Source organism: Pongo abelii, chromosome 9 (assembly GCF_028885655.2).
Source record: "Pongo abelii isolate AG06213 chromosome 9, NHGRI_mPonAbe1-v2.0_pri, whole genome shotgun sequence".
Classification (NCBI taxonomy): domain Eukaryota; kingdom Metazoa; phylum Chordata; class Mammalia; order Primates; family Hominidae; genus Pongo; species Pongo abelii.
This window is the reverse complement of record NC_071994.2, coordinates 74856159-74873680: the sequence shown is the minus strand read 5'-3', so window position 1 is coordinate 74873680 and position 17522 is coordinate 74856159. Positions and strand designations below refer to the sequence as shown.

The window sequence follows — 17522 nt, the reverse complement described above, 5'->3', positions numbered from 1 at the left end:
TTTGGGAGGCCAAGGCTGGCGGATCACCTGAGGTAAGGAGTTTGAGACCAGCCTGACCAAGACAGTGAAACCCCATCTCTACTAAAAATAGAAAAATTAGCCAGGTGTGGTGGTGGGTGCCTGTAATCCCAGCTACTCGGGAGACTGAGGCAGGAGAATTGCTTGAACCCAGGAGGCAGAGGTTGCGGTGAGCCAAGATCATGCCACTGCACTCCAGACTAGGTGACAGAGCAAGACTCTGTCTCAAAAAAAAAAAAAAAAAAAAAAAGGAATGGAATGAGGTGATCTCCAAGGGCTTATCTAACTCTCAAGCCCTGAATGAGTTCAGTTTCTAGATACAGAGAACATCACACAAAAAAGGTCACAATATTTGAAACCAAACTTATTAATACACAGACTTCTTTGGATGGCAAGAAATTGAAAAGAAAACAAGCCACTGGACTCTCCCGCTGGAACCTGGGACAAAACAAACCCTTATCCTCTAGGTTGCAACTGCATCCCAGGCTGCTCTATCCACTCACTGCCTGAAGAACCCAGCCACAGCTTTCGGTTTTGTGGCCAATGACTGCCCAGCCCTCTCCCAGTGGCCTTAGGATGAAATCCAGCTGCTCTGAATCTTCGCATTTATTTTGTTTATTGTGAAGTTGTTTTTCATGACAGAAATATAACTAAATTACAGAAATTTTAGGTTAGAAGGGGGAGGATTATAATTTATCCCCAAATCCTGCAACTTTTAAGTTTCCTCCTAGACTCTTCCTGTGTTTGCCTTGTTACTGCTCAATCTGCCAAGAACCAAATGAATGCCAAAGAGCATCTTGTTCCTAGACTATTTTCCCTCGGTCCCAGAGGCCAAAAAACACACTTTTGCTATGTCTGTTTCTGAGAGCTCTGGTCTGGGAATATTTTCCTGAAAAAAAAAAATTTTTTTTTTTTTTGAGACGGAGTTTCGCTCTTGTCACCACCCAGGCTGGAGTGTGATGGCACAATGTCGGCTCACTGCAACCTCTGCCTCCTGGGTTCAAGCGATTCTCCTGCCTCAGCCTCTCAAAGTAGCTGGGATTACAGGCATGTGCCACCACACCCGGCTAATTTTTTTTGTACTTTTAGTAGAAACGGGGTTTCACCATGTTGGCCAGGCTGGTCTCAAACTCCTGACCTCAGGTGATCTACCTGCCCCAGCCTCCAAAAGCGCTGGGATTACGGGCATGAGCCACCTTGCCCGGCCTTACCTAGAATGTTTTATGCTGAAACATGACAGAAATGAACCCAGGGACAGGGCTCACAGCCCTTCTACACTCCACATAGAACTCACTCTTCACCACTTGCTCCTGTGAGGAACAGAAAAGAGCACAGCCAAAGGAAATGTATTCCAATCCCCAGGCCACCTCAGATTAGCTGTGACTTGAGGCTCATCCCTTCACCTTCTGGACCCTGCTTTCCTCATCTGTAAAGTAGGAACAAGCAGATAGTGCAACTTCTAAGATCCAGGAGGATGAAATAGGGTAATGTACAGATAAGCTGAAAATGTTTGTGATGAGTGAATGTGCCTCCAGTGGAAGAGCCTGTATCCAGGCATGGATATGTCTGAATCTCACAGATGGGTCCACATCTGATGGTGTCAGATCTCTCCAGAAACCACCTCTATTCAATTCAGCAGATGTGCTGCCCCAGGTCATGTTCAGGTCTCTGGAGCCTTGTCACTGAGGGGCTTGCATCTGGTGGGAGAGACTCAGGGCAACAGCAGAATGAAGCCAGGGACTGAGAGATGACCAAGGGGCAGTAGGAGCACAGGATAGGGGCATCTGTCATTTCTCCCTCCCTGGGGTCTCAGGCTCACTAAGGCCTGCGATTGGGCAGGACAGGCAGAGGCCATGGTCCTCATGCCTACAGAACAGCTCTGCAGAACAGCCATGTCACTTTTGGGGAGGCTTCAGGCAGGAAGTTTCACAGGTGGGGATATGAGAGCCTGGAAGTCACTGTGACCTGCCCAAGATCTCCCAGGAAGACAGAACTAGAGAACCTAGAACTAGGCCTCCAGAAGCCCTGGCCAGCCCCTTTGCAGAATCTGAATCCAGTTTTTAGAAAAGCGGGAATCAGAGGTCTGGGTTCTTATCCCAGCTCTGCTCTGTGACCTGAGGGAGCTGCCCCATCTCTGGGCCTCAGTTTTTATACCCATCAGTGCGGGCCACTCCAGATTTGACCTAGGCACCCGAATTCAGGCAGGCAGCCCCTGAGCACCAGAGTCCTGAAAACCTGGGCACTGACTGCTGAGAGCCTGGAGGAGCTGTCAACGTCTATTTTCACCCCTCTCCTGAACAGGACTGAAGAGGCTGGAGGGAGGAACAGCCTTCCCGCTGACATGCCCCTCTGCACTCCTCTCCTCAGTCTGTGAGCTCCTCTTCCTCCTGCCTACCTCATTCCCGGGAACTCCTTGGCCTGTTTCTGGCCTTACGGACTTGTTCCTCCAGGAAGCATCCCCTCCTACTGGGAGGGGGACCTTCAAGCAAGTTAAGGTGAACCTGTGCTCCCTGAGAGAGGCAACTCCACCCGACGGCAGCAGCGTGTGTGGGAAGATTGACGCCCATAAAGTAGAAGGGAAGGTTTTGGGGGAGCCGAGGGGTCACTGTCCCAGAGATCAGTCAGACCATTTCCTGAGCACCTCCTCTGGGCTCTCTAAGCAGTCTCCACTACAACCCTGTGAAATGGGGGAGAAACGCAGTGGCGCAGCTGGCCTCCCAAGATTCAAGTTCCCTCAATCCTGTGTCCCTGCATGTCCCTCACTTCAAGGGATACTAACCGTCCAGGCTCAGGACCCAGAATAGAAAAGGGTGAAGATGCAGGGAGGGAGTCAGGTTAGACACAAGGCTAGCATCACACCCCTACCCCCGTGGTGGCAGGCAGGGGGCACAGCCTGGGGGAGGGGGCGTGCCCCGCAGCCCTGCCTAACTGGGAGTCTGAACACCTTGCTTTAAAAAGAGTGTGTGTAATGCAGCCACAGTCCAGCTGCAGGGCTTCTCTGAGCTCAGTTTTCTCACCTGGGAAACATGGTATCTACATGGCAATGTAGTTGTTGGGAGGAACAAATAACGCTGCGGAAAGAGTGCAGGGCAGGGCCTGGTACCTCCTAAGGGCTCAGTCTCGGTGGCTGCAGGAGTGTCGGTCTTCCCAGCTGTGTGTCCCTGGAAACGGGAATGGCCACAGTAGACTAGGCAGCTGGTGACCCCTGGTGGCTGCTGGGAGCCAGGGCATGAGGGCTGGGGCAGAGTAGAAGTCTCATTATTGAATAATGTTGGAGCCCAAGGCTCTTAGACTGTTAGACTGGCTGAGTCCTTGAATAAGAGAATTTTGTTGTTGTTGTTGAGATGGAGTTTCACTCTTGTTGCCCAGGCTAGAGTACAATGGCGCATTCTCAGCTCACTGCAACCTCCTCCTCCCGGGTTCCGTGATTCTCCTGCCTCAGCCTCCCAAGTAGCTGGGATTACAGGCATGTGCCACCATGCCCAACTAATTTTGTATTTTTAGTAGAGATAAGGTTTCACTATGTTGCTCAGGTTGGTCTTGAACTCCTGACCTCAGGTGATCCACCCTCCTCGGCCTCCCAAAGTGCTGGGATTACAGGCGTGAGCCACCGCGTCCAGCCTGAATAAGAGAATTTAACCACTTAATAAACATTTCCTGAGTCACTGTCTGTGCCAGGCCTGATCCCAGGAAATAATCTATTCCCATCCTGGCCTCTTCCACGAGTTCCTTGACTTAAAATGGAGGAAGGCAGATAAAAAAGGGGAGCTCGGGGACAGAGGAGGCCTCTACCCAGCCTGGCAGGCGAAGGAAGGGGAATCCTGAAAGAAAAATTTGAATTGGGGGCTGGGAAGGAAGGAGAACATTCTGGGAAGAAAGAAAAGCATGTCTGAGATGCACTCATGATAGCAAGGAAATAGCCAGGCACGGTGGCATGCACCTATAGGCCCAGCTACTGGGGAGGCTAAGGCAGGAGGATCACTTGAGCACAGGAGTTTGAGACCAGCCTGGGCAACATAGTGAGACCTCATCTCTAAATGAGTAAATGAATGAATGAATAGCAAGGAAATGAAGATGAAGCTGAGAGGCCAGCAGGGTCACATCCAAAGGGCTCCAGATTTCATGCTGGGGCTGGGGGTGGTCTCTGAAGGCAGCAGGGGAACTCCAAAGGATTGGACTTGTGAACACAACACCCTAGAAAGTCACCCTGTTGGGCCGAGCATGGTGCTGTGCACCTGTAATCCCAGCCCTTTGGGAGGACCAGGTGGGAGGATTGCTTAAACCCAGGGGTTTAAGGCTGCAGGAGTCTGAGGCTGCAGTGAGGTTTTTTGTGTGTCTCAAAAGCAACAACAACAAAAAAAGTCGCTCTGGCCATAGTAAGGGAAAGGATTGGATGGGGAGACTGCAGGTCTAGAAGGTGGCCCACAGTGGCAGGAGGGATGGAGGAGTACTAGATCCAGCAGCACAAGGTCCCAGGGACATGGGGTGCAGGAGGAACGGGTCACTTGCAGGGGAGATGATGGCCAGGAGGCAGCTAGACCAAAAGTAATGAGTGGTCTGGGAGTCAGAAGAGTGTAGGTGTTGCCATTTAACCAACACTGTCTCCACAGGCCTGTCCCCAGTCCTAGGTTGGTGAAGGAAGTTGGTTTGCCCCAACTCTGCCCTGTGGGCTCTGCCTTGTAAGCAAAGCCCCAGGCCCAGGTCTGGCCCACAGCTGCCCTCCCCCAGGCACAGGCACACAGAAGCCCTGCTTTGCCCCACCCTGGGCACTACCCCTGGAGGAAGAACGTGGACCCAGTCTAAGGGAGGCCCCGTGGACCAAGGACTTTGATATCACTACCTGGGTTTTTAGGATCTTCCCACCGGGACCCCTCTGGGCTGCCTCCCTGCCCCCTCCTCAGAGCTCCCCCAGCCCCTTCTCAGCTTCAGTCTACCCTGAGTGCCTGAAGCAGGTGGGCCCAACATGTTGCTTTGGCCTCAGGACCAGGTTGGACCAAGAGTCACATCCGTGGCTCTTTGCCGCCTCAGGGCCTTTCTTCCTGCTGTTTCCATGGTTAGACTTGAGCAGCACCTGTCTCTGCAGGCAGAGACTGGGCTGGCTGCCCCAGCTCTGTATGGAAGGAGGAAAGGGGCCAAGCCTGGATCTTCCAGAGCCCACTAGCCCAAAGGTCTCCATACCATGAATGCTGCAAAGAGGTAGGCAGACGCAGTTTAGATATCATTTTTTTCTACTTTGAGAGAGAAAGTGAGGAGATAGAGATAAAAATACAAAGAAAAACTAGCATAATCCCCCAACCCATACTTCATTTTTAAACAAACAGGCCAGGTCCTGCCAGGCCTTCTTCCCCATTAAATCCCAAGGCCATCTCCAGTCCCAACCCCAACCCCCGCATGGTGCCAAGGGAAGCTTCAGGCTTCGGGCAAGAGCTCCAGCCCAGGCAGGGAAATCGTGGCCCTACTGCCAGAGCACAACCTTCCTGCCCTGGTCCACGCTCACCATGTGGCTCCCGGAGTAGCACCAGGCCACGGCGTTGACAGCAGTGCTGGGGAAAGGGAGGGACAGGCTTCAGGGGGTCTTCAGGGGAACTGCGCCTGCAATCTGGCTCTGCCCCGACTGCTGGACGTGGGTAGTTTGAGGCCCTCTCTTGAGCCTGTTTCCTCACAGGGAAGGTGAGGTAAAGTGAGCTCACAGGGCTGTGGAAAGGATGGACCCAAGTGCATGTGGAAAGTACCTTGTGAACTGCAAAGGGCTCTGGTTGGGTGGAAGGTGGAGGGACAAGGGCTGGGGACTCCAGGGTCCCAGTATGTCAGAACCTGGAATCAGCCTGGCAGGACTGGGGCCAGGCAGGTGGCCAGGTGGAGGCCATGCTCACCAATGGGGTCCCTGAAGTCTGCTCTCCAGTTTCCCGGTGTCCACATCCCAGATGTAAAGGGCCCCATCACAGGAGCCTGCCAGTGCATAGCTTCTGTCCGGGCTGTAGTGGCCACAGCAGAGCAAGAAAAGAGGGAGTCAGAGGGGAGGGCACACACAGGGTCTGGCAGGGCACACTTGGACACAGGCATATGCTCTCACGGACATACCTGAACACAGCTTTGGTCCAGTCAGAACCGCACTTGAAGCCATCGGCCCTGAGGACAGACAGGGCTGGGGTCAGAACAGAGGTCATCACTAGTCTCTGTCCTCTGCAGGGAGCTTCCAGAGCTTCCTCTTTGTCAAGGGGTTTGGTACCTCAGCAGGACCTGGTCTGGAGGGGCCTCCAGGGAGGGCCCCAAGAGGGTCTATTACAGGAGAAGAGAGGCTCAGCTGTCCCAGCAAAGGCCACAGGGTCAGCAGGCATGAGGCTGGTACCTGAACACCTGGCGGATGTTGCTGACACGCAGGTCGATGACCTTGAGTGTGTTATCTCGGGAACAGCTGAGCAGGTGCAGTTGGTCGTGGCTGAGGCTCAGGGAGGTGACCCGGCCCTGCACAGGGATGACCTGGGTGCAGTGGGGCCCCCTGAGGAACAAGGACAGAGACAGCGATGAGGAACAGCCTAGCCAGGCCACTCCTGACAGGAAGGGGCCAGGCGCAGCAGCCTTTCCAGCTAACCAAGCCCGGAGGAACCCCAGGGCCCTGGATCGCTGGGGTAAAGGTAAAGTGACTCATCTCCCTTCTCCCCACTGCAGCCAGCTGCCTCCATCGAGGAACTTAAGACAGACTTTGATTTGAAAGCTGGAGCCTTTGAAACCTTTGGGTCAGTAAATAAGAACCATATCATCTGAGCAATGAAGTCTCATCTTTAAAAAATATGAGAGAGAGAAGGAAGGGTTGCAAACAGTAATTGCTGGAGATCAGTGAGTAAAGGCTTGAGGCAGGACTAGCAATGGCTCTAGCTTTGTTTTTTTGTTTTGTTTTGTTTTTGTTTTTGTTTTGAGACGTCTCGCTCTGTCGCCCAGGCTGGAGGGCATTGGCGCAATCTGGGATCACTGCAACCTCTGCCTCCCGGGTTCAAGCAATTCTGCCTCAGCCTCCCAAGTAGCTGCGATTACAGGCATCTGCCACCACACCCGGCTAATATTTTTAGTAGAGACAGGGTTTCACCATGTTAGCCAGGCTGGTCTCAAACTCCTGACCTCAGGTGATCCGCCCACCTCGGCCTCCCAAAGAGCTGGAATTACAGGTATGACCCACCACACCCGGCCTCTAGCTTTGCTTTTACAAACATTTCAAGCCCAAAGTTAGGGTCTTTGGTTTAAAAAACAGCTAAAAGAATTTTTTTCCTTTTGATATAGAAGTGGTAACTAAATGGAAAAAGGCACATCTCCATCTTGGTTGCAAAGTCCAGGCGGAGTCCAGCATTGGACCAAGAGCCATGAAGACAGTGGCACAGCTTCCTCGGGGAGCTGAGCCCAGCCGAGAGGCACTAGCTGGCAGTGCCAGCCCCACAGCCTTGCCTGCCCAAAGTGCCACCAAGACTCCTCCTGCCATGGCCAGAGAAAGGAACAAGAACTTGGGAGCCCTGTCCCCAGCCCTACCCAAGTCCTCCCCCAGCCTGCGCCTGTCACCTGCTGTCCCAGAACCGGATCTTCTGGTCATTGTGGCCACTAATGATGATATGGTCCCCACACACCACGTCATTACAGTAGGAAAGGACATTGATGGTCCTGGAGCCTGGGGACCAAGCAGCAGACCCCAGGGCCTCAGAGGAGGGTTGTCGGGAGCCACCCCACAGGACACATGGAGAAGCTGAGGCCCAGAACGCAGTGTCCTCCCAAGACTAGAACCCAGGTCTTCTGCTTCCCAGCCCAGGGCTCACCCACGTCTTTTTCCTACCCACAGCCTGAGGTCACCAAGAAACCAGACAGAAAACACCATTGGGGGATACCATTGGGGAATTGGAGGGCCTTGAGAGGTTTCACCCCCAAATGCCTATGAATCTCAGAGCCACTCCCAGAGAGCAGGTGAGGTCCCTTGTGCCCTGGCCTGGGGCTCCTGGCTGGTGGGGAGGGGAGGTGGGGCTGGGGCTCACAGTAGGCACGGCCAAGGTCCCACTCCTTCACTGTCCGGTCGCGGCTCCCAGTCACTGCCTGGTGCGTTAGCTTGAATTTGGCAGCTGTCACCTTATCCTTGTGTCCAGACAATGTCTCCTGTACCCCAGCCCCAGGTACGGATCAAGAGTTTGGCCAAGACCCCATAACAGGCCCCCTAGTCCTGAGGTATGACCTCTGACCCCCAGGCAGCCTCCCCAGTCAGGCCTCACCTTGGACTGTGCCTCCCCCACCTTCCAGAGCTGGGCAGCCTGGTTGTAAGTTGCTGCTAAAACCTGGTAGCCCTGGAGAAATGGGAGAGGAAGTGAGAGGTGCTAAGCCGGAGACAACATCCTTCGGGCCACAGAATGAGGCTAGGGGCTGCCCCAGAGCTTCCCACGGCCCAGGTCACCATGGCAGGCAGAGGAGCCTCTGGCCCAGGGAGGAGGATCTGTGTAAGAGCCCAACGGCCTGGTTCTAGGGTATCCATGCTGCGCCCTCGGGTCCCACAGCCCCCACCTGCCCAGTGTGGAGATCAGAGGGGGTACAATCCCATGCCACTGGGGCAAAGTTCCTCACCGAGGGGTCAAAGTCCACACTGGTGATGCTGCCACCAGCTCCCTCCAGGGTCTGGTTGGCCTCCAGGCGACCTGAGAGGACCAGAAGAAGGGACAGTTGAAATGAGGTCTTAACCTCACAAAATGGAGGAATTGGGATTGAGAGCAGGAGATCAGTTCCCGCCCCACCCCCCGACACACCCCCAGGTTAGAAGACAGAATCACTGGGTCTGTTCTGCGGGCCTGGGCTGGAGACTACACCTCCCCTAACTGCTGGCAGTGGGTCCCAGGGACAGCTAGTCATTTCACAGACCAGGCTAGAGAGGACCAGGGAGAAGGGACTATGTAGAGCACGCAGCAAGCCAGGATCAGGACAGCCAGAAACTTGCCTTTTCTAGGAAGCCCCCAGGAGCTGGCTCTGACTCCCTAGGACACCTCCTCTCCAGAGCACAGAGCTTGGGACAAGGCCAACAGTTCATATTTGTCTCTTACCTGAGTTCTGAGAGCTCAAGTGATGCTAGAAGAGGGTCACCTGGTAGACTCAGGGACCTGCTCTTCAAGGGCCTGTCTCTGTAGGATCTCATGATAGGGGACCCCCACCAACCCCCATCAGGGACTATCTGAACTCAGCCCTCCCCATTCTGCAAATCTGGACCCTAGGAGCCAGGAGGCTCCACCCTTCTTCAGAACAGTACGCCCAGAGTCTCACTCTTTCCAAGGCACTGTCTAGTCACTGCCCACAGAATATTCCAGATGGAGAAACACAAAGAGATCCAAGACCTCTGCCCACCAAGGAGTGAGCTGAGGAGAGGGTCTGGAGAGAAGCACCGAGCTGGCCTGCAGGGGAGGGCTCCTTACTTCCCACAACATTCCAGAGGTGGATCAGGCGGTCAGCCCCTCCAGTGGCCAGGAGGCTGCTGTTGGGGCCAAAACGAACAGCATTGACCTCAGAGAGGTGGGCATCCTGTGGGGAAAGGGGAGGTTGGTGCCCCGGCCCTCCACGCGCATGTGTCTCTGAGTGCTCACAGGCCCTCTCACCGGTGCCTGTGCAGACACAGCCTGCTGCAGACGTGGTATCCCCCTCCCCAGTTTCTCTGTCCACACTTTCAGTTTCAAACCCGGCCCCACTAGGTGTTCTCACCTCTGCCTGGACCCCTGCAGCAGCCTCCGTGCTATGCTACTCTACTCTCCTGCCTGGCCTCCCAGCCTCCTCTCTCTCCCTCCCCGGCTCATGCCCACATCATAACATGCTTAAGTGGCTCCCACCACAGGCTGTGGGAGGCAGCCTCCTGCTCCTGCTGAGGAGCCCAGCCTTGCTTCCCTGGCCTCCTGGGACCACCCCTGGTGCCGAGACCACACCTGTGCCTGCACTCCCTCACCACTGCCCCACCCATGTGGCTCAGCTCCTCCCTTACCAGCACATCCTGAGCCCGGGTAGGAAGTCGGGCGGCCACACACACAGGGATGATCTGGTATCGCTGCTCAGGGGCTCCCCCAATTGAGTGACCTCTCCTCTTCTTAAAACTGGGGTAAGGTGGGTTGGGGTCAGGAGGGCATTCAGCAAGGCCTTCTCAGGTGGGAGCCTCCAGCTCCCCTGAGGCATCAACTATAGGAAGCAGACATGGCAGGCGGCAGAACATGGCCCCAAGGAGCAGTGAGCGCATTCCCCAACCCAGCCTCGACCCCAGGGGTTGGTGTGGAGACAGGGTGGGGAGCACACAGAGGCAGACACAGGAGCAGGGTAGGGTTGGTGGGTGCAAAGAAACCTCAGGGCTGGGGTTTCAATCCCAGTCTTGCCACTGCTTGGCTCTGTGACTCTGAATGAGTCCCTGACATTTCAGAGCATTTTTCCCAATTGAGTAGGAGCTCCTGCCCTGCCTGAGGCTGGAGCTTTTGGTCCCCTGTGACGACCTTGGATGAAGACAGACCCTTGTGAGGACAGAACCTGGAAGACAGCTGAACCGGGGCTGGGGCTGAGGCCATTCACCTGGCTCCTGTCTCCAGGGCCCAACAGACTCACAGGCAGACAGCTGCGCATCACAGGGATGGACAGGTCGAAGCGCAGACACAGACCAAGCCTGGGCTGGGGAGCCCGACACACACATGGGTGCACACACAGGCACACACACACTTACTCCAGAAGCCCCTTCACCACATCCACACAGTGGGACAGCGTCAGGGAGGTGGCTGAGGCAGACCTGAGACAAAACCGAGAGAGATATGCTAAGGGATTGGCTGGTGTGTGTACCAATGGCTGTCCATCATCTCCACACTTTGCCAGAGACCTGGAGGCTTGTAACCTCTCAAGTCTGGGATAAGAACTTGACTTCTCCAAGACCAGGAGACTAGGGTGACCCAGACCAGTCCCAGGAAGGTCGGGGCAGCAATAGATTTGGTAGTGAAAGTCTCCCAAGGTCTCCCTCACGATGGGAAGAACTGCCTTACCCTACAAGTACCCAAAAACAAAAGTTCCTGGGAAGCTGAGCTGGGGCCTACAGGGAAGAGAGATGCTGAAGATTCCCCCAGGCTGGGGATGGAAGAAGGGGGAAGCCTAGGCTCACTAGGTGACCTCAGCAATGCCCAGGAGAGGGTGTGTCCTGCAATGACTTGGCCCACAAGGGCTCCCAAGGACTTTGGGGACTGGCATCTCATGCCCCTCCCCACGGTTTCTTCACTGCCCCAAGGCCGGGACACCGGGGACCTGCAAGGAAAGACTGAGAAGAGGTGTTAGGCTGGGGAATGGAGCCTGGAGGGGGCAGCCTCAATGACAGGCAAATCAAGAAGGATGGAGGAGACCCTGCGGACAGGCACCCAAGGTCTGAAGCCCCAATCAGGTCCCACAAGTGTGAGCACACATCTACACATGCTAATATATTCACACACACAGACAGGCTCAGTCAAGCTTGTACACACCTGTGGCCTATGTCCCTGCGGATGCACATGCTTGCACACCTATGGCTGCACACACATGCCTGACATGACTGGGCTCTGGGCTTTGCCCACAGGTTCTCTCCTGGTGACAGCTATTCACAAGCCTGACACCCCACCCCCAGAGCTCTGATTCCCAAGAAGGAGGAAAAGGGTTGAGGGTAGGGGTTGAGGGGGTGAGATGGAACTGACCCCAAGTGGCTCCAGACAATGCATGTCAGACTAGACCTGGGAGATCTGAGCTTTCCGGCCTCTCCTCAAGCTTCCTCCCAACCCAAGAGCTGACTCCACGGTCCAAGAGGAAGACCCTGGCAGCCTCTGGGGTGGGGCTCAGCTCAGAGCTCTGAGACCGTCACCTGGGTCCTCACCTGAAGGGCCTCTTCCACTTCTCACAAGCTTCCTTCTCCAGGGACTCTGGCTCAGGGGCCAGAGCCAGAGTCTCGCTTCTCTCCCTCATCCCATCGCCTAGGGTGTCCGGGCCCCTAGGAGAGGTAATAAAGCTCAGAAAGGCCAAGGGACCAAGCCAGCCCCTCCCGACCCCAGCACAGGACACGCTGAAGACAGGAATTCCCAGTGATGAGGGTTCTGTGCGGGTACTCGTGCAGCGGTCACGCATGCAGGCTCCTACGACCACACGGTCCTCTGCAGGTGTCCCATGGGTCCCGACTACCTGGGGGCCTCAGGACGGGGCTGTGCACAAGTGCAGTCGGCAGCCTGGGTGCCGCAGGCAGGCAGGGGCGGGAGGCAGAACACAAGGGTCGGACTGGCCCATCCCCACTCTTACTCGCTGATGCTCACGGTCCGCTTGGCAGCCTTCTTCAGCTCCTGGGACACCCGCGCCTGCTTGGCCCTTGTTGGGTAAAAAGCATCCTGAGACCCTGGCACGGTGCCTCGCACGCAGGCGGGGCTCGACCCGGTCCCTTACTCCAGGGTGCGGCTACTGCCCCCCTCCCTTCCAGACACCAGCGAGGCCCGACTCCTCCCTGCAGGGGCGGGGCCTTTCCTCAGAAGGGGCGGGGCCCGCTCCCTCACCGCTCCCGGCGCTCGTTGCGCAGGTTGCGCTCGGCTGCGGCGCGCGCCTTGCGCTGCACGAGCCTCTCCAGCAGCTCGCGTGCCTCCTCCTGGAGCCTGCGCAGTGCCGCCTCCCGGAGCCCGACGTGCGCGCGCAGCGCCTCGTTGGCTGCCCGCTGCACCGCGTTCTGCGCCCGCCACTCCTCCACCTGCTGGACCTGCTGCGCCCGCGCCTCTCGCAGCTGCGCCACGCGGGCCTCCAGGGCCGCCAGCCTGGAGGACGGAAAGAGCGGATAGCAGGTCCCAAACCTCCCCCGTCACTGCCCAGTGGGAATCTGCCTCGGAACAGAGACAGACCTGCCCATGCCAAACGCGGCTAGCCGGGTGGCTAAGTCAGGTCTCCCCCAAGCCTTCGCCCTCAGAGCCCAGCCGTTCGGTCCTCTGGCACCAACCGATGGGCTCGGGGGGACGCAGGGAAAGCTCTCGACCCGCGCCATTCCCCCGCCTCCCGCAGAGTTGGCCCCAGGCCTCCCTGAGGTGGGCGCGGTCCCTCCCGCACTCGCCCGCGCCTCACCTGCTTTGCCTCTGCTGCAGCTGCGACTCCAGGGTGCCCAGGGCCGCGCTCTTCTCCACCACCTGGTAGGCCATCTGGGGGCGGACAGGTGGGCACGGCGGCGCTCAGGCCACTCCAGGCCTCCAGTCCCTCCCGGGCCGAAGGCGCTAAGGGACAGTCGGCTGCTCCCCTGCCCGCCCCCTTCCTGAAAAGCAAGCTGAGCCCCACACAGGTTTGGGACTTTGCACAGGGACGCGCTGCTGTTTGTGGAGCAGTGGAAGGCCCTCGGGCTCTGGAGTCAGCCCTGGGCCCCAATCCTCGCCGTGCCGCTTCGTTTCTCTGCGACCCTACTAGGAACCTCTCTGGCAAGAGCAACCCGCTCCACTGCCTCGCCTGAAGAGTGGGAAGCCAGCGCTCCGCTCCCAGCGCCATGCGGAACCACTGGAGGACTCCTAGCGCAGAGGCTGCCAAATGCTCATCCAGCCCTCGGGCGCCATGATGTTCCCAGCAGGCTACACGCTCCTTCCATCCTCACCACACCAGGAGGCTGGTACTGCCACTCTCACTTCACAGACAAGGACACCGACAGAGAGGTTTAAGTGTCTTGCCCAAAGTCACGTAGCTAAGAGATTTGGGCCCAAGCCACCTAACTGCATCACCCTCCAGGCTGGTCAGGGGAATGTGAGTTCTGTTCCCCACCCCTCCCTGCTGGCTTCCTGGCCTCACCCAACCCAGGCCTGCCCAAGCACAGGTCTCAGCAGTGAGAAGCCCTGCGCAGAGGCACACAAGGCTAAGATCAGGCATGGACTCGGGGAGCCACGGCCCAGACTCAATATGGGAACAGCCCTGGCAGCCCAGGAGAGGGGGTGAGGGTCATTTCATCTGCACCCCCGCCTCATTCGTCATGCCTTCAACCCAGAGCCAAGCAGGGTCGGTGGGAGAGACAGACCCCAGGCAAGGCAGCTCCCACCAGTGTGACAAGAGAACATGAGGGCCAGAGGCGCCTCTGGCCAAGGCCGGGGGCTCTTGTTGCTAATCTGTTCCTGTGTTCTCATGTGGCCCTGGTGAGGACAGACTGAGGAGCAAGGTTGGTGCTGCCACCTGCACTGACATGACACCCTCTGTGAGTGAGTCTGCGAAGAAGGAATCTGCACATGCGGGTTGGGCACCTTTATTCATAGTTGGCCCCATTTACAACATAATTCTTTTCACCACTGAGCAATCTGATCACCACCTCCACTTTCTCACCTGTCACTTGCTTTCATTTATGTTGTGTTGTACCATTCAATATTTTATTGTATGCCTTTCAAAATTCAAGTAGTAGAGGTGGAAAACAGATTAGTACTTGCCAGGGGTTAGGGATGGTTGAGGGGAGAGGGGTGAATGTGACTAAAAAGGGGTAGCAAGAAAGATATCTTTGTAGTGGTGAAACAGTGCCATATCTTGACAGTTACACAAATCTACATGTGATAAAATGACAAAGCACATATACACACTTCATACCAATCCCAGTTTCCTGGTTGTGGGTATTATAGTTATGTAAGATGTAGCCAGTAGGAGATGCTGGGGGAAGGGGACACAGGAACTCTGGACTATCCTTGCACCTTCCTGTGAATCTATAATTATTTTAAAATAAGAAGTTAATGATAAATGCTTGTGATGTATGGAACTACTAGAGAAATTTTTACAAAAGAAAAGAAAAGGCTGGGTGCTGTGGCTCACACCTATAATCCCAGCACTTTGGGAGGCCAGGGCGGGCGGATCACGAGGTCAGGAGATCAAGACCATCCTGGCTAACATGGTGAAACCCCATCTCTACTAAAAATACAAAAATTAGCCGGGCGTGGTGGCGGGTGCCTGTGGTCCCAGCTACTCAGGAAGCTGAGGCAGGAGAATGGCATGAACCCAGGAGGCAGAGCTTGCAGTGAGCCGAGATCGTGCCACTGCACTCCAGCCTGGGCGACAGAGCAAGACTCCATCTCAAAAAAAAAAAAAAGAAAAAAGAAAGAAAAGAAAAAGCCTCCTCACTGCCCCCATCCTCTGGCGCATCCAATGGGTATTGGCTGGTGTGTGTCCTGGGAAGGAGTGCTGGGGGCCAGGGAAAGTATCCCAGGCAAAGGGAGCTGGGAGCTGAGAGATGAGCGTGGCAGGACATGTGACAGGAGCCTGGGGAGCTCGATGGGGGAGCCAGGCTAGGAACTTTGGAAGATCTACAGCACACTAACCATGGGGACAGAGGTAGTAAGACGGGCTTTTACTTTTTACTCTATGGTTTCTATTCTCTTGACTTGTTTACAAGCATGTTTTGTGTATTGCTTGTCTTTAATGGAGATCTTTTTTTTTTTTTAATTAAAATATATCACACTGAAAGCTGTATGGAGAAGGGACAGGGAGTGCTAAAGGAGTGTTCCAGGGCAGGATGAAAGTTACTTGTACCATCTCAGATATGGTACAAGAAACAGAGAGACATTGATGGATCTGGAGAGAGTCAACATGAGCTTGTGACCAGCTCAGGATGGAGGGCTGGGAGGAGTCAGAGGTGCTCCTGCATTTCCAGCATGTGTGAGAACGACTGGGGGGGCAGTCACAGGAAGACAGGAAGGACAGCGCACCTCATTCATCACTTTACAAATAGTCATTAGTATGGAATGGACTGTGGACACAGGCCCTAAGGATATAGGTTTGCCTTGGAGGCAAACCAAGACATCCCAGGGCTTGGGGAGCTCACAGCCCAGAGGCTGGGGGTGGCGTGGGGGGGGTCAGATGTTTGAGAATCACCTCTCAAACAAATATTGAATTGGACCTACAACAGCAGCTCTGGGGAAAGGTTCTCAAATGAGTCCGTACCTATGCCCACATTTCTGTTGGGCAGGTGACTTGCCATTCTGTGACTGGATGTGTATTTACTGGGCTATCACAGTCTCCTTCAGAGGACTGGAAGCCCCATGGGGCCAGGTCTTGTTTATTGTTGCATTCCCTGTACCTTGGATATAGCAACTGTCAATAGATGTTCAGAGAATGAATGGAGAGCACAGAAGGTGATTTGTGTGAGAGGGGCTCAAATCCTGGCCCTACCTCTCCAAGCCTGTTTCCTCCTCTGCAACCATAAAGTTGTGAAGGATTAACTGAGACAATGTTTAGCCCAATGCCTGCAGGGAGTCAACTCTCAAAACGGCGTGGGCCAAATTCTGAGGGAGACGGTGAGCCTGATTTTAGATGTGATCTCCAAAAAGCAGCTGACCAAGAGAGTCGAGCTCAGAAAAGAAGGCTGGGCTAGAGGCAGATCTGAGAGTTGGCAAACAGAAAAAATGGGGGTCAGTGAACCCCCAGAACACCCACATTTGAAGGGACAGGAATAGGGAGGAGGGAAAGGAGCCAGTGAAGGGAGTTCAGAGGCAACAATCACAGAAATGAGAGGGAAACCAGGAGAGCATGGTGAAAGAGAAGCCAAGAGACACTGTTGCAAGGGGGCAGGGAAGGCGGTAGTGTCAGGTGGAGCGTCCACACCCTGCCAGTGAGCTAAATGAACCTTACTTCTGTAGTCTGCAAATGTACATTGAGCATCAACTGGTGCTAGGCCTTGGGGATGGCTGGGCGAGGGGTGAGCCATGGAGTAGTGAGCAGAGCAGGCTAAACCATGTGGAAGGGAAATGGGCTGCCAGGCCCTTGCACACCTAACTCCCTCCAGCTGCTGTTGGAGCCCACTTCATCCTGGGCTGCCCAGGGCACTCTGACCCCTGCTCAGCTTCAGGTCAGGGCTTGGCACACACTAGGGCTCACTCAATGCTTGCAGCACTGGGCTTGGAGAATGCAGCAAACACAGGAGTACCCCTCACTGGCTGGCTCCCTTGGACCACATCTCTCTAACCCATTTTCAGACCCCTTCCCAACTTACCTCACCACAGACCAGCCGGAGCCCCTCCTCCTCACCCTGCCACTTCACCCTCAGTGCGGCCAGTGATGGGACTTGGTCTAAGTCAAGCTCTGACTCCTCCCTGCCAACCAATCAGAGTGGTGCTCAATGTCCCCCGGTTCACCCAAGTGCCCAAAGGCACCCAAGCGATGCTACATGAAAAGCCTAAAACAAGAGCCATTAACTTCCTCCTGGGAAGATGGAAGCCAGCAAGCCAGTAAAGGAAAAGGCAAGTCTCTAGAAATGAGCTGTCCATGACTCCTCTGCTCTAAGATTCCCCTAGGCCTTGGCCAAGGACCCTTCTCAAGAAGCACCTCCCAGTCGGGCGTGGTGGCTCACACCTGTAATCCCAGCACTTTGGGAGGCCGAGGTGGGTGGATCACAAGGTCAAGAGATCAAGACCGTCCTGGCCAACATGGTGAAACCCCGTCTCTACTAAAAATACAAAAATTAGCCAGGGGTGGTGGTGCACGCTCTAGGAGACTGAGGCAGGAGAATTGCTTGAACCCAGGAGGCAGAGGTTGCAGTGAGC

The 17522-nt window shown here is 55.4% G+C and overlaps 1 protein-coding gene across 3 annotated transcripts in view; it reads right to left on the bottom strand.

Moving 5' to 3' along the window:
* Positions 1-17522, bottom strand: part of ATG16L2 (autophagy related 16 like 2) — a 30141-nt gene that overhangs the window by 9458 nt on the left and 3161 nt on the right. Inside the window, exons 3-18 of one of the 3 annotated variants that reach the window (XM_063728200.1) lie at positions 16973-17072; positions 13099-13172; positions 12546-12797; positions 12298-12363; positions 11882-11995; positions 10721-10783; positions 10001-10109; positions 9444-9549; positions 8608-8678; positions 8262-8333; positions 8031-8148; positions 7567-7672; positions 6368-6517; positions 6100-6147; positions 5892-5993; positions 5229-5561 (exon numbers count right to left, since the gene is read on the bottom strand). In XM_063728200.1, coding sequence (XP_063584270.1) covers positions 5474-5561; positions 5892-5993; positions 6100-6147; positions 6368-6517; positions 7567-7672; positions 8031-8148; positions 8262-8333; positions 8608-8678; positions 9444-9549; positions 10001-10109; positions 10721-10783; positions 11882-11995; positions 12298-12363; positions 12546-12797; positions 13099-13172; positions 16973-17072 — 1639 coding nt within the window. In that variant the 3' untranslated portion in view covers positions 5229-5473. Of the gene's footprint in view, positions 1-5228; positions 5562-5891; positions 5994-6099; positions 6148-6367; positions 6518-7566; positions 7673-8030; positions 8149-8261; positions 8334-8607; positions 8679-9443; positions 9550-10000; positions 10110-10720; positions 10784-11881; positions 11996-12297; positions 12364-12545; positions 12798-13098; positions 13173-16972; positions 17073-17522 lie in introns of those variants that run through there. The other 2 variants (XM_054526015.2, XM_054526016.2) reach the window with 2 other exon arrangements.